This window comes from Nyctereutes procyonoides, unplaced genomic scaffold (assembly GCF_905146905.1).
Source record: "Nyctereutes procyonoides isolate TBG_1078 unplaced genomic scaffold, NYPRO_anot_genome, whole genome shotgun sequence".
Classification (NCBI taxonomy): domain Eukaryota; kingdom Metazoa; phylum Chordata; class Mammalia; order Carnivora; family Canidae; genus Nyctereutes; species Nyctereutes procyonoides.
In genome coordinates, this window is record NW_026575126.1 from 75,499,957 (window position 1) to 75,515,029 (window position 15,073).

The following is a 15,073-nucleotide window of genomic DNA, read 5'->3' on the forward strand; positions in this document are numbered from 1 at the left end:
GCAGCCAAATACCTAAAGTTAAAATTTATTTTCAATGCTTTGGTCCCACGTCTTGGAGAATTCCCAGAATAAGCACATGGGCTCCCTGTTGTCTTCAAGTATAAAGAATGTGTGCTGTGGCTATTCTTAGAGCGATACCCTTGTCCCTAGATTTGCTGCTTATTCAGAGCGAGCAGACCATGGTACATGAATCCAGACATGCAGTTGAAACTCCTTTTAAAACCTTCCCTTGTTAGGACCCCTTGTTGTACCCTAGGGACACAGAAGTATCACGTTAGATGTGGGGCAGGCACATGTTTGAAAGGTGGTTGTGCTTGTGTGTGTACACATGCGCAGTGTCATGTGGGCCAGGCGGGGCTGATGAGGACAGGCCTGGAAACTGAGGTCCATGGGAGGGGCCAGAGGGCAGAGGCAGAGACATGCTGTGGATGGAAACCAAGCTGGAGGTGATCATGTCCAACTGAGTACGGACGCTGGCAAAAGGACACAAGCAAAAATAATGGGGAGATGTCTTTGAGGCCAAAGCACAGAGGCCTGGGCTTTCCAGAAACTAGGACTTGGAGTTTTTCCAGTGTTCTTGACGTGCCTGGGGATTTTATCCTTCGATAAAATCAGGTCTGCACACATCCCAGGACACATTTCCTTTGCTTTGGGTCTAAGACTGGTCCTTGGGGCCAGTTTAGCAGGACTGTGCTATAGATAGAAGTGACCATTGATAACCCAGAATCAATAAAATATATCGATACCTTCATTAGCTCTGATTAGTTCAGTTTATCTCTGAACCTTACAGATAACAAACGCTGCATGGGAAGGCCATGGGTCTCCCTGATGGCCATGTCCATGCTTTTTCCTCTGCTGTGTCTTATGCTCTCAGCCTCGAGCTCCTGGAAGCTAGGGTGGCTTCTTGATCATTCTGTACCCTCAGGATCTGGCCCATGAAGCAACACCAGCCTTTTCCTTGTATGAAGTGAAAAACCCAATTACAGATAGGATGTTGACACTCTTAGTTTTGGTCAAGACTCTTATGCCCCTAATTCTTCCCCCAGGAGATCACAGTCCACTTTTCACATGGCCCTCCATTGCTCTTATTTAGTAGAAACGACAGAAGAAATACAAGGCAATCCCAGGTTGACCTCCAGGGCCCACGTTCTATAGGCGGAAGCCATCCTGGTGGCCTACAGTGTGCATCTTCACAGTAGATCTCCCTGGAAGGCAGATTTTTGGCCTGAAGGCATCAGGAACATGGGCAAGTGCATAAAGGTTGATGCTTTCTGTGGTGCGGGGTGAATAAACTTGAAACAAATATAAGGATGCTCACCTGCAGTCTGTTGCTGCTTCTTCAATGCCCACTCTAGGTTATTCTTGGAAACTCAGTAGTATCCGAACTAGCTTCCGTTATAACGGCAGCCCCTAACCTGCTGGCCCTGCACACCTTTCCCTCTCAGTAGGCTTGCTGCTGTTTTGCCTGGCACAATGACTATTTTTTATGTTTGGGATTTTGCTTTTACTGGGAACCTGGGAGCCCTTAGAGGTTTGCGATACAGACTTCAGCCCGAAGCTTAGCCTCCCAGATGGTAATTAATGTTTACACAAAATGACAAGCACAAAATGGAATCTCTTTGAGCCCTGCCAAGCACCCACCATTCCCCCGACCTCCCACTCTCACAGTGTTTGAAAATTAATTTGCCTTGAACAAACAGTGGGTTTTCCTCAATTTATTTGTACAGTTTCAGTGCCCGAGAAGAAGAGCTGCAAGGCTGAATGTCATCCTTCCATTCGTTCAAGTAATTGAATCTGCTAATGGAACAAACTGGTCTCTGTTTAATGATTTGAAGAAGAGAGGGAGAGGAGGAAGAGAGAGGTGTACATGAGAGGCAGTACTTTTCCTGCCAAATACCATTGGAATGTGGAGCCCAACAGAATCTAACACTTGGGGAGAGGGCCAAGTATTACTGAATAATTTCAGTTGTGCAGTTTTTGTTTTAATAAATATGTACAAAATACATAGCCTTTGCTAAAAAGGAGATTTTGTTTGAGGCAAAAGAAGAGGCAAGAAGGTGTTTAAATAATGAGGGTGAAATCAGAGAGGGAGACAAAACATAAGCAACTCCAGGAGACAAACTGGGGGTTCCCAGTGGGGAGCGGGAGGGGGTAACTGGGTGACGGGCATTGAGGAGGCACATGATGGGATGAGCACTGGGTGTTATATGCAACTGACGAATCACTGACCCTCTGCCTCTGAAACCAATCATACATTATATATTAATTGGATTTAAATAAAATAAAAAATAATTTTTTAAAAGATGGATATGGCTAGTAGTTTGAAATAATTGTTGATTCACAGAAATTTGACACTTCCATGTATGTCTGGGCTTTTTAATGTAGAACCATTCAACATTTATTAATATTCCCCCTTTTCCTTAATTTAAAGTCTGGATTTCTTGCCACAACCCCCCAACCCCCCCCCCCCACACACACACACACCCCACTCTTTATTTAGCTTATTAGTCTTCATTCCTTCTGTGTGGTCAGATCTTCATGGTTCTGTCATTTGGACAAAGAAGTAGAGAAACTAACTAGAAGACAGAAGAGCGTAAAAGTAGGACATACCCATTTCTAGATGCTACGAGGCCGGTATTCAGGAGGGTTGGGACATTGCCTAATGGCCAGTGCCCCACATAGTTGTCTTGATGTCTTTAAGGATTATTCATATTTGCTGCAGTGATGACCTTGTCCTGAGTAAGCCATGATGGGCTTTCTGATCAATTGTAAAGATATGCAAAGACCAGAAGCACAGAAATACGCCTCACGAGAGTTCTTCGCCGCTGCTCCTCCTCCTCCTCTTCCTCCCTCATCAATATTCACCAGTTCCTTCCTGTCCAGATACACCAGGTAGAGCCAGTTGGAAATGCCACAGAGTAGGTAGAGGGCCAGAGCCTAGACTCATTTCTGAAAGGCAAATATTTATCTGTTCTCTGGGTAAAGAACTTTTTTTTTTTTTTTTTAATTCTGTCCCATAGTCTAAAGCAGTTTGACCTGAACAGTCACTTTCTGAGTTGACTTCTTTGGTGGTAGAGTTACTATTCTGTCCATGAAGGAACTCATTTTAGAATACACAGCTGAGGGACATCTGGCTCAGTGGTTGAGCATCTGCCTTTGTCTCAGGGCGTGATCCTGGGGTCCTGGGATCGGGTCCCACGTCGGGCTCCTCACAGGGAGTCTGCTTCTCCCTCTCCCTGTGTCTCTGCCTCTCTCTGTCTCTCATGAATAAGTAAGTAAAATCTTTTAAAAAATAAATAGAATATACAGTTGACCCTTGAATGATGTGGGAGGTTCAGAGCCCCGACACCCCCTCCCACACAAAAACCCACATATGACTTATGACTCCCCAGAAACTTTACTACTAGCCAGCCTACTGTTGACCAGGAGCCTCACCAATAACAGCTGTTTAACACGTTTTTTATATACATGTTATGTACTATATTCTGACAATAAAGTAAGAGAAAAGAAAATGTTATTAAGTAGATTATAAGGAGGGAAAAAAAATCACAGTATTGTACTGTATTTATCCAAAAAATCTACCTGTCTGAGGACCTGCCCACTTCAAACCTGTCCTGTTCAGGGCTCAGCTGCAATGTCTTTTTCTTTTACAATAATAATACACATTTTACCCTAGGAAACTTGGAAAGATTAAATAAAAACCCTACAACTTTAAAAATGAAAGTCTGTGATTATATCTGGATAATGGGATTACAATTAACATTTTGATATACACTTTCTAGTCTTTTTTCGGTGTGCGCGTATACACATTTACACAGATAATTTTGAGTATTGAAATTGTATTGGTGATAGTGTATTTTATTTTACTTGGTAGTAATTTTGTCATGAAGTGCTTTCCATTGAATTTTTTTCTGGACAAAAAAAATTATTTTCTGGAGTAGTTTTGGAAACACTGATCATTTTTTTTTGTGTTCTACCTTGTGGAAAGAACTTAATTTCCACAACAACCCCTTGGAGTAGTGTATTTTTGCCGTAAATTATTGGACTTCTAAAAACGTAGTAGTTCATCATAGGGACATAACTCAGCAAATCTCAACCCGAGCATATTATTGTATAATATAAGAAACGTTTTATAACACACTTTTATTCTTTACTTTCTAGGACAAAATACGTTGTTGGTTGCCTATCTATACACGTGATTTAAAAATGCCCATAAAGCCCTAATGAAAAGTAAAGGAGAAACAAGTATGTAAACATTTATTTATAGTGGAAGACAATGAAATGGTCAGATACTCAAATCTATACATAGGACAGTATATAACTATGGTTGCTACAAAAGCAGATTGATATGGGTCTGTGGGACTTGGTAATTAAAATGCCAGGAGCAGGGATCCCTAGGTGGCTCAGCAGTTTAGTGCCTGCCTTTGGCCCAGGGTGTGATCCTGGAGATGCTGGATCAAATCCCATATCAGACTCCTTGCATGGAGCCTGCTTCTCCCTCTGCCTGTATCTCCGCTTCTCTCCCTCTCTCTGTGTCTTTCATGAATAAATAAATAAAAATCTTTTAAAAAATAAAAATAAAAAAAAAAATAAAATGCCAGGAGCAGCCATGCCATTGGTGTCATGATTTTCCCGAATGGTGGTGAACAGCTCACTCTTGGTTGTTCATAACAACAAGACCTAACAGACACAGCAGCGTACAGTAGTTGCATTCCTGGAAAATGCAGTGTGTATTAAAACTGTGCATAAAATTGTTTTGTGTTTATATGCAAAAATAGAGTCAGGCTCTAGATTTTCCAGCTACATAAATGTCCAGTGGGATTTTAGGACATTAGCTGAGAAGTTGCATGGCATTGTCCTTTACGTTACAGTATATCTAACGTCCTTAAGAGCCACCAGTGCCCTCCAGCCACTGTGACAGCCAAACACAGTCCCAGAAAGTTTGAAAACTTAAAAGAACCACCTCTTAAGTGGCTTTGACTTGTTTCTCTCTCTCTTTCATCATAAAATACCCTTGAACACAGAATTCTCAAAGCATTTGCAGTCGTACATTTCTAAGTCTTCGTAGGCCCTGTCATTTTCTTGCTAGGTTTGTCTCCAGGTATTATGTGACTGTTGTTACTGTAAAGGGGATCCTTCTTCTTTATTTAACTTTCTAGTCACTATTGCTGGTGTGTAGAAAACTACTGATGTTTGCGGGGGGGGGGCGTGGTTATTTGGATATTTTGCTGAGTGCTATTATTCTCATATATTTTTCAGCTGATTGTGTTTTCTAGCTAGATAATTATAGTTTTTTTTATAAATAGTAGTTTTGCCTCTTCCTTTTGTCATTGCTGTTGGTAAATGACAGGAATAGTTTGTTTCTTACAGGTTCAGTCCACATTGTCTGTAACACTAAATATACCTGTTACATATTTCCAGGTTGAGGGAAAGGTGTCAATCATTGAGTCCTTTTCAGTTTACTTCTGTGATCAGGTTTATTTGTTTTGGAGTCAGTTTTAGTAATTGATATCTTTTGATAATTAAAATATCAATAAATTGATAAACTCCATTTTATTTTCAAACTTATTAGAAACTTGAATATTACAGTTTCTTATTTTATATAACCTACACTCTCCATGTGTATAATGGTACCACTACTCATATTCCCAGTTTTGTTTGCTGTGGTTTTTTTCTTCCTCAAACTGTTCTTAAATGTAGGATCAATTTTCTTTTACGAATTTTAATGGGCAACATGATCACATGTTTCAAAAATGTAGATACGTATGTATGTATACAGTCACATATCTCTCCTTCCTCTGGCTCTGTGTCTGTCTGGTTCTCTACCCTGAGCCCCCAAACAGGTGCTCTTCTAGAGCTTCTTTATGCATAAAGTAAAAGTGGGCATATATGATTTTTCTTGTTTTTCATAGAAGCTAGCAATATGCCATGGGTTGTACACACAGAGTTCCTCATTCCTCTTCAGTCTATAATGTCTTCCATTGTATGGGTGTATCAGATTTATATGTACCCAGTTCCCAAATGATTACATTTTAATTCTTTCCAAACTTGTAATTCAAAGCATGATGCAGTTTCATGGTGTTGTCTATAGACTAAATCCTTGCTGAGCTTCTTTAGTTTCTTGGCTAAATGTTGCCAAATTGCCCTCCACAGAGGTTGTAGGTGTTGTTTTTTTAAAAGATTTTACTTATGTGTTTATTTGAAAGAGTGAAAGAGGCAGAGAGAGCACAGAGGGAGGAGAAGCAAGACTCCCTGCTAAGCACAGAGCCTGATTCCGGGCTTGATCCCAGGACTTCAGTCAAGGCCGTGACCTGAGCTGAAGGCGAGCACTTATCTAACTGAGCCACCAAGGTGCCCCGTAGGTTTTTAGTCTACTAGTAAAATACTAGCAACCTCATTTTCCCCAGGGAACTTTGATCAAATTTGTATCAAAATGAAATTTTTCCTAATCTGTCCTTACCTTTTTAAAAATGTATTGTGTTTGAGTCAAGGTTACTGAGATACAATTTACATATAGGAAATTCACCCCTTACACTGTACACTATGCAGTGTAATTTTAATTTGCATGTATCTTATTATAAGCACGATGTGTTCCTTTTATAATCACAAGAAGAGAGATTTTAAAGCCCCAAAATGTAGTGAGTAAAACTTGTAAATAAGACTAGTCAATTTGCACATTCTTACTTCTTTCAACCTCAGCAAATTTCATCCTTTGGCAAATTCAGAGCACACAGAGCAATACAAAATGATTTTTTTTAATGTGTTCTTGCCAATTTTGGAGAAGCATAGTAAGACAAATTGACTGTCAAGATGGAAAAGCTTAACTGGGAAGATACATTTATTGAATAATTGAAAGGAAGAGGAAATGCATTACCGATTAGCGACAAAAACGCATGTCGCCTAAATCTGTGCCTCAAGAGACTTGTGTAAATGGGGAGTCGTAAAACTGTCTCAGCCCCAAAGTTCTTACCGCCTTCAAAGCTGCCACTGCCTTGCTTGTAGGTTCTGCAGCAACAGGGCCTTGGTGGATTGATGATAGCTTTCAGGTTTAGCTGAAGCGTGCTGTGCCAGCAGCCCTTTGTAGCTTTGCACTGTCTCATTGTACCAAATATTTTAACAGAGTCCTGGATTTACCGTTCCCTGCTTTGCTTTAGGTTTTTTGCTTCTGGGGGACAGCAAAGTGTAAATCAGAGAAAAAGCAATTAATGGTGGCAAGAGTTGGGACTAGAACAAAAGTTGTCTGATTTATTAAACAGCCAGGTGACCTCCAGCAAGCAAGTTCCTTAACTTCTCTGGGCTTCTTCCCCATCTAATCAGAGTGGATTGGGTGAGTTCCTTGCCACTCACAGTGAAGTCCAAGCCTCACCTCAGACAGGGAGAGTCTGGAGCCCCACTCCAGAATTTCTGAGTCCAATTCAGCGTTGTAAACAGATGTCCGGGTTGTTTGTATGCATTTTAAAGTTTGAGAAGTGCTGGGATGGTTTCCCAGATTCTGATCTTGTTGCCAAAATCCTGTGTTTCTGGGTCCTCTGAGTCATTCATCGGACAATCCTGTAGAAATTCACAGGGCTCGCTAGAGAGATTTTTGTGTCCCTGTCCACCACACAGTTGGTCCAAGATGACGATCCCCAGGCTGGGTGCTGCTCCCCTCGCTCTGGCTGCATCTATGTTGGGGCTAACCCACAACAGCAATGCAACAACAGAGGAGACGTGACCGCCAACCCTGTTTGCCTTTACGGGGCCTTGGGGAAGTGAGCCCAAGCCTGTCCCATGCCCCCTGTGTCATCCACACTCAGAAGCCCATTAAATAAAGAACAAGGAGATAAATATAGTCAGGCTACAGAAATGAAGCACTTATCTGCGTCTTCCTAATGTGCTTCCTTTCCTGGCATAAGGAAATCTAAGTGATAGCCTCTGGGTGGTGTCCTTTGGAAGAGGAATTTTGTTTTATGTCAGAGGGAAATTTTGTTTGGACAATGATTTTTGGAGGGAGAATGTGAATTTGGATTTAAATTTAACAACATGGGAAATATCTATGTATTTTTTACTCTTCACCATCCCAGTCCAGAGAGAACAAAGCACTTCAAAAGGATGGAAATGTGTTTCTGCCCTTTTAGCGAGCACAATAATCCTAAATTAACCGTCTGAGCGTCAGAGTGGGAAGAAGCCCTGCTTAGGCACCTAGAACTTCTCGCTGAGGTGGAGCTCTTGTATTTTGTGCGGTTAGAATGTGTGGGTGTTGGTGCTTCTGCCGCAGACCTAACTAACCCTCTTGCGTTGTAGGAAACCTACATGTTATGTCGGTGAGCTCGCATAAGCCCTTGCTATGGTAATCTTGTGGAAATGATAGGAAAAAACACTGGAAGAGAAGCCGGCCCAGAATCCCTAGGTGTGGATTGTCTACAGATGAAGGGTCTTCTTTCATGATCTAGGAGTTTTGGCTACATGGGGTCTGTGCAGATCAAGAATCTTGATGTTCACAGCCCTCAAGTTAAGAAGTAAAGTTTTGGGAATCATAAAATTTCAGCTTGTCATAAGCAAAAATCTTCCCAGAAAGGTTCTAAAGGATAGCTCTGGATGAAAATATGTGTGAGTGGCCCTCCCATCTATGCCAGAAGTCTAGAGTTACTTTTCCCAGGGCCTTCTTGGATGCTTTATCCCTGAAGCTGAAACATGCAAAGAGGGGACTCTCTTTTGTTCCAGGCTGTTCTGAGAGGCATATCGATAGCCAAGGTCGTTTTAGCCAAAAATGCCTTCTGTTTATAACCTGGGTTTGTTTCTGCTTTGGTGCTTGTCACAGGTTTGATTTGTTCCACCAACAGGACAGTGGGAGTAATGGTTTGCTTTGAGGAAAAATCCAGGGAAGAAAAATGGCAAGCGAGTGTACGCAAGAGGACATCAGAAAAGGATAGGACCAGTGAGAATACCACATTATTTCTCATACTTGATACAGTGAGATTGGAAGAGAAAGATCATGCCCAGAGTAGTTTCCTGAGAAATGCCTGGAACACATCCTCATTTCAGAGAATACTGTAATCTGTTCTTTTTCTATTTCTGAGCTGTATAATAATAAAAGGGTAGCTTTTTTTAGCGCAAAGATATAAGTAAGGTCATACCCCCACCCACCATGTACAAAAAGTACTTACTCATTAGTAGGGGCATTTCTTTGTATTTAATGTCATATTTGTCTTTCATTCTTCCATTAGAGGATTTGATGGAGTTTGACTTACAAGCTGATCAACCACTCTGTGATGTGACATGAATCTTGGAGAGAGGCGTATCTTTTTTTATTTTCTCGATGATTTTATTTATTTTATTTTAGAGAGAACGTACATGCGACAGCAGGGTGAGGAGGGGGAGAGGGAGAGAAAATCTTAAGCAGACTCCTTGCTGAGCATGGAGACCAATACGGGGCTCGATCTCACGACCCCAAGATCACAACCTGAGCCGAAACCAAGAGTCGGCCACTTAACCAACTGTGCCATCCAGGCGCGTGAAGAAGCATATCTTTTAAATTCGTAACAGGAGTGTGTGCTTGCTACATTTCTTCCATTGTTGTGGCATTTCACTTATTTTACATCGAGGCCTAGCATCAGCATTCAGCATTGCACCAGCGGCCTGGAGGGGCGGGGGACTCTTTAAAACGCCTGGCACGTGTAGTTGGCTCTAAATTGATCGGAATCCGTGCTTGCACCTTGGATCTCAGATGTTGCTAGGATCAGTTGGTGAGCACGAGGAGGCCCTGAGTTTGACCAGTTTAGCACTTGCCAAATACGACAGTATTTTTGTAAATGTCAAATGAGCCTCATCTGTCAGAATGGAAAGGGGCGGGGCAAGGCCAAGAATAAACGTCTGTGTGTGGTTAAATAACATTCACTTCACTCGCTGTGTGAAAACACCGCTCTTCTGTATATTCAAAATCTGCATGTATTTCAAGCAGGGGGAAATCAGCTCATCGACTATTATTTCTTAATTTTGCTCCATCAAAGGCTTTGCCGAGATTCAGGTGGATGTGCATTTTCAGACTCGCAGCCTTGGCTGCTTTCTGGCCCGCAGCTTCCTGCAGCCCTCTTTGCAGAGTGCTCGTGCCCTGCACGTGGGCAAGTCAGGCCACGAAGCCAGGACAAGCCACCAGGCCATGTGTCGTGTCTGGACCGGGGGGTCCGGGCATGGGGGTGCTCTGTGCTCCATGTGTCACACTCACATGTCATTGCCTGTGATTTGTCTCTGCTCTCCCCACACAGATCCGGAGCTAGGTGTTGGCACGCTACCTGAACATGACAGCCAGGACGCAGGGCCGATTGTCCCCAAGATCTCGGGTCTAGAGAGAAGCCAGGAGAAGAGCCAGGACTGTGGCAAAGAGCCGATCTTTGAGCCCGTGGTGCTTAAAGACCCCTGCCCTCAGGCCCCTCAGCCGCTGCCCCAGCCCCAGGCGGAGCCGCAGCCCCGAGCTCCTTCTCCGGACCCTGACCTGGTGCCCCGCACAGAGGCCCCGCCTCAGCCCCCCCGCCCAAGCACACAGCCTCCGCAGGCGCCCGCAGAGGCCCAGCCCGCCCCCCAGCCTCCGGCGCAGAGGCTCCCGCGGCCGCAGTCCCCCGCCCAGCTGCTCCATCAGGGTCTCCCGCCTGTGCAGGCGCACCCCTCGTCCCAGGGCCTCTCCCAGCCCCTGTCAGCCTACAACAGCAGTAGCCTGAGCCTCAACAGCTTAAGGTGAGCCCCCGCGTCGGGGCCTGGCTTCTGCCCCCTTCTCTGGGCTGGGCTGCAGAGCGGGTCGGGGGCTCCCGCGGAGGCTGGTGTCTTGTTGCGAACCCCACCGCAGTGTCCTGGGGTGGGGGAGGCAGGGAGCTGGCCACGGGGAGGAGCCCTCGAGACTCGGCTGGGTAGGCTGGGGGGGACAACAGGGTTAGTTAGGGATGTCCGAAGAACTAGAACAGCCACGGGGACCGAGGGGTGCAGGCGGGGAGGGCGGTGTGCATGCACCAAGGGGCATCCAGCCTTAGAAGGTTCCTAGGAGGGAGGCCATTGGCCTCTGCAGGAGGATGCCTCAGAGGCGCTACATCTCCCTCCCTGTGGCTCCAGAGTCAGGGAGCTGGGGTGGGGGGGATCAGAGGATGTTCTGCTTGAGGTTCTTCTGTTACCCTTAGTCCAGGGCGGGTCAGAGCAGAGGAGAACCAGCTGCGTGTGGACAAAGAGGAGCTCTGGTGTGGAGGCTCAGGCGCTCTCCTGCCTAGTCTTTGCCAAACTACACAAGAGGGTGTTCAGAGGAGCACAGGGGAGCACTGCCAGGGAAAGGGAGACAGAAACCGCGGGGTGTGGGGCTAAGCATTGCCTACCCTTGCCTGGACCTGGGCATTGTAATTCCAACCCTGCGGGGCTCTTGTGGCTTTCTCTTCCTCATGACAGCCTGGTGACGGGGGACTCTGGGGCCTGCTGCTTCCTGGCTAGGACAGGGGAAGGAAACTGCCTCAGCCGGGGCCCGAGCCCTGCTCTGCCCCCGAGCTCATTTCCATGGCCCCCAGACCGGAGCAGGGATCAGGGGCTCCCTGTGCTGCTTCATGGAAGGGGTCGCAGTGGGATGGGAGGAGCTCAGGCCATCGTCTTGTCCTCTGTGTAAATTGTAGGACATGTGGCTAGTGGAGGATGCAAAGGTGCGGGGCTCTGAGGGACAGAGGGGAGAAGTTGGCCACAGCAGAGGGGAGCGGGCCTGAGTTTTCGGCCACAGCCACTGCCTGGCCCCCAGGGGGCAGTGGGGTAACTCTGGGGCCGCAGCTCCTCTTGCGCAGTGTCTGCAGTTGTGACCATCGCAGAGACTCCTGGTGTGCCCAGGGGCGGGCGTGTCAAGAGAAAGGAGCAAGAGAAAGTGTTGAATGGCTTTGGGCAGGGAGATAAGATTCTTTTTTAAAAAAATTAATTGCTTACCTCTTTTTTTTTTTCCTTTCTTTCTTTTTTTTTCCCTTTGGCTTTGGTCGCTCCAACAGCAGTAGCAGAAGCAGCACCCCGGCGAAGACTCAGCCTGCCCCTCCGCACATCTCTCACCACCCCTCCGCCTCCCCCTTCCCCCTCTCGCTGCCCAACCACAGCCCCCTGCACAGCTTCACGCCCACCCTCCAGCCCCCCGCACACTCACATCACCCCAATATGTTTGCCCCTCCCACGGCTTTGCCTCCTCCACCACCTCTGACTTCAGGGGGTCTGCAGGTCCCCGGACACCCAGCTGGAAGCACTTACTCAGGTACGAGGGAGGCACCCTCCTGGCCTACCCGGGGCGCCCACCTCCCCAGCCGGTGGCCTCAGGGGCCGTCGGTGTTGCCTGTGCCCGGTGGCTGGGTTTGCTCATGTGACGGTTTTCTGCTTTACTTACTATATGTATTCTTGTAACCTCCCTCCAATCCCTGTGGGCTGAAGTTGAGCAAAAATGTGTACTGACACCCTGTTGACCTCAACAACCCGGGAGGCTCAGACACTACCAAGGGGCAAGCAGCTCACTGCGAGTCAGGAAGCTTTTCCTTCTGAGTTCACCCAGCAAGGGGGAAAAACACAGATTGTGTGTGACCTGTTGTCCGGGCTCCCGTGAGCAGGACGGAAACTTGGTCAGGCCCATGGACTGTTCCATCCCAGGCTCTTGAAATTTCCATCCTGAAACTCCATCCTGGTTTAAGGGCTTTTTTTTTTTTTTTTTTTTGCAATGAGTAAGGCCTTCTACCTTCTTAAAAAGAGAAGATGCACTTTTTGTGTCCGCTTATCCCAGAGTTTTGAGTGTCAACAAAATCTAGTCTTAGATACTGGCTCCTTTTCCCCTTGCCTGTGTTGATCAGGCCAGTATCCCAAGTTCAGGTCCATCGTAGCCATGTTATACCCCTGCTGCAGAGATTGCACTCAGAAGAGGGCACGAGAATGTGGCCACGTTACCCTAGATCAGTGTGCAGTCACTGTCCTTAAGTACTTAAATATATTAATTCCCTGCACCCCCAAAGTAACCCACAATGTGGATGATATTGTCCGCATATGGTACGTGAGGGAACTGACCCCAGATGGATGACTTCCCGTGCCCAGGCTCCCCAAGCTGACGGTTACAGAGCTGAAAATTGACCTCTGGCTCTTCAGCCCAGAGCCTGTCCCCCAAAGCCGAGAGGCTGGAAGAAGATGATTTGATCTTGACCGAGTGTCAGGGTCCTCTGGTAGGGCGTCCCCTTCCGTCCCTGGGGGCACAGGGGCTCTCATCAGGGGTGCCCTTGGCCCCGTCCCCTCTGGTCAGGTACGCCGATGTCCTGATCCAAAGGATCTGACCGATGTAGCAAAAAGCGTCATCTTCTCCCTTCCCTTCTTTTCCAGAGCAAGACATCTTGCGACAGGAACTGAACACCCGTTTTTTGGCCTCTCAGAGTGCTGACCGTGGGGCTTCCCTGGGCCCTCCGCCCTACCTGCGGACCGAGTTCCACCAGCACCAGCACCAGCACCAGCACACCCACCAGCACACGCACCAGCACACCTTCACGCCGTTCCCCCACGCCATCCCGCCCGCCGCCATCATGCCGACGCCAGCACCTCCCATGGTGCGTACCCCAGGCAGAAATGTGAGGATAAGTAGAGCACGACTCTTTTTTTATGCAGCACGTTGGGGTGGAATGGGCTTTTGGGGCACAGGAGGTTAACGGGGAGTGAGAGCTGTTTTAGGGGGCTCCTTTGGCCTTGTCCGTCTTGGCTGGAGAGAAGGGAGTGTCTGCTAACCCAGGGCCCGAGGTGGGCACTTCTTCGTAGACAGTTCTCCCTAGCATTGGGCGTGAGCATGGGTGGGGACGGGTATTCCCACTGCCCTCCGAACAGTCCCATCCGGTGTTAGTACTTAACTTCTTGTCCTCTTGAGCATCTTGGGTGATTGCCACCGCTTACAAAAGCATATCTGCCAGTGTGTCGCGCCAAGTCCCCACAGATCAGTGCTCATAGAACACTGGGAGTCAGGAGGAAGGCCGAGGCGGGGAGTGAGCCGTCAGAAGACCGGGGCCTTGTCGGTTACCCCTGCTCTCTCAGGTGGCTCCCCAAAGCCCATTTTGTTGAGGGTGGCCTTATATTTCTTATGTTTCACAAGATGGTGCGCCAGGCGGGTATCCTGCTCTGTCAGCAAGTCAGGGAGCGATGTGCCCCCACGGGCAGAACGTGGCCTTGTGGTTGGAGGAAGGACATGGTCTTGGTCTTGACTGGGTCTAGCACACGCAGCCGGGGCCAGTTAGAATTTTTTTTTTTTTTAACTTACAGACTGTACTGAATAGGGCCATATTAGGGCACTAAATGTTCTGAGAGCCCTGTGTGCCACAGTGAGTATTAGGGTGTTTTACTTACTTAATCTTTAGTATTTAAGGAAATACCTGGTTTCCAGGCAGTTAGTATCGGCATGGTAAGAACAGATGAGAATTCCATGATTTTAAGAGGTGCTCTCTTCACCAAACTTTGCATCCTCTCCTCCCGCCCCCTCTCTTTGTTGTTCAGCTTAATTTTTTAAAATACAGATTTTAAAGTTTATCTTCTGAATTTATTTAGGAGAATATTAGAAATGAGACCTTGGGACCAAAATATTTTCTTATAATAAATCCTGTATCTTTTTTTCTGGATGAATTATACTTCTCAACAGTTCTATTTTTAAGGGCCTGTCATTTGGGGAAAGAGTTTATGGCAGCGTGGGTGAGCTATTACACAGATAAATGAAATCTACCTAAGGGGGGGTTACAGCACCAGAGGAAGCGTTGAGATACTCTTCTCTACTCAAAGGAAAAGTTGTAAGACCTCGCCCAGATGCCTTTACGTTTGGGTGTAATATGTCTCTGGAGGTGGCTGAATGTACGGTTCTTCTGCCAAAGAGAAGATGAAACCAGGGAATTCTCTGGATGAATCAGGCCAAATGCTCCCTTCTCTCTGATTTATCTGAATAATTGCCTCTTTTCTCCGGTTCAGATGTCTGGTCTGTGCCAATCTCTAAATACAGGCTAGAGAGAAAGACACTCTAGTGTGACTGGGACTTAAACGCACCGTGTGGGTTCTCACTTTGCTTTTCCATTTCTTGTTGGAGTAACTCAAGAGT

The 15,073-nt window shown here is 46.5% G+C and overlaps 1 protein-coding gene across 3 annotated transcripts in view; it reads left to right on the top strand.

Moving 5' to 3' along the window:
- The window catches only part of AUTS2 (activator of transcription and developmental regulator AUTS2), a 1,136,649-nt gene that overhangs the window by 1,098,051 nt on the left and 23,525 nt on the right, over positions 1-15,073 (top strand). The window contains exons 7-9 of one of the 3 annotated variants that reach the window (XM_055340077.1): positions 10,245-10,710; positions 11,982-12,232; positions 13,333-13,574. In XM_055340077.1, the coding sequence (XP_055196052.1) occupies positions 10,245-10,710; positions 11,982-12,232; positions 13,333-13,574 (959 nt within the window). Of the gene's footprint in view, positions 1-10,244; positions 10,711-11,978; positions 12,233-13,332; positions 13,575-15,073 lie in introns of all 3 variants that reach the window. The other 2 variants (XM_055340076.1, XM_055340078.1) reach the window with 2 other exon arrangements.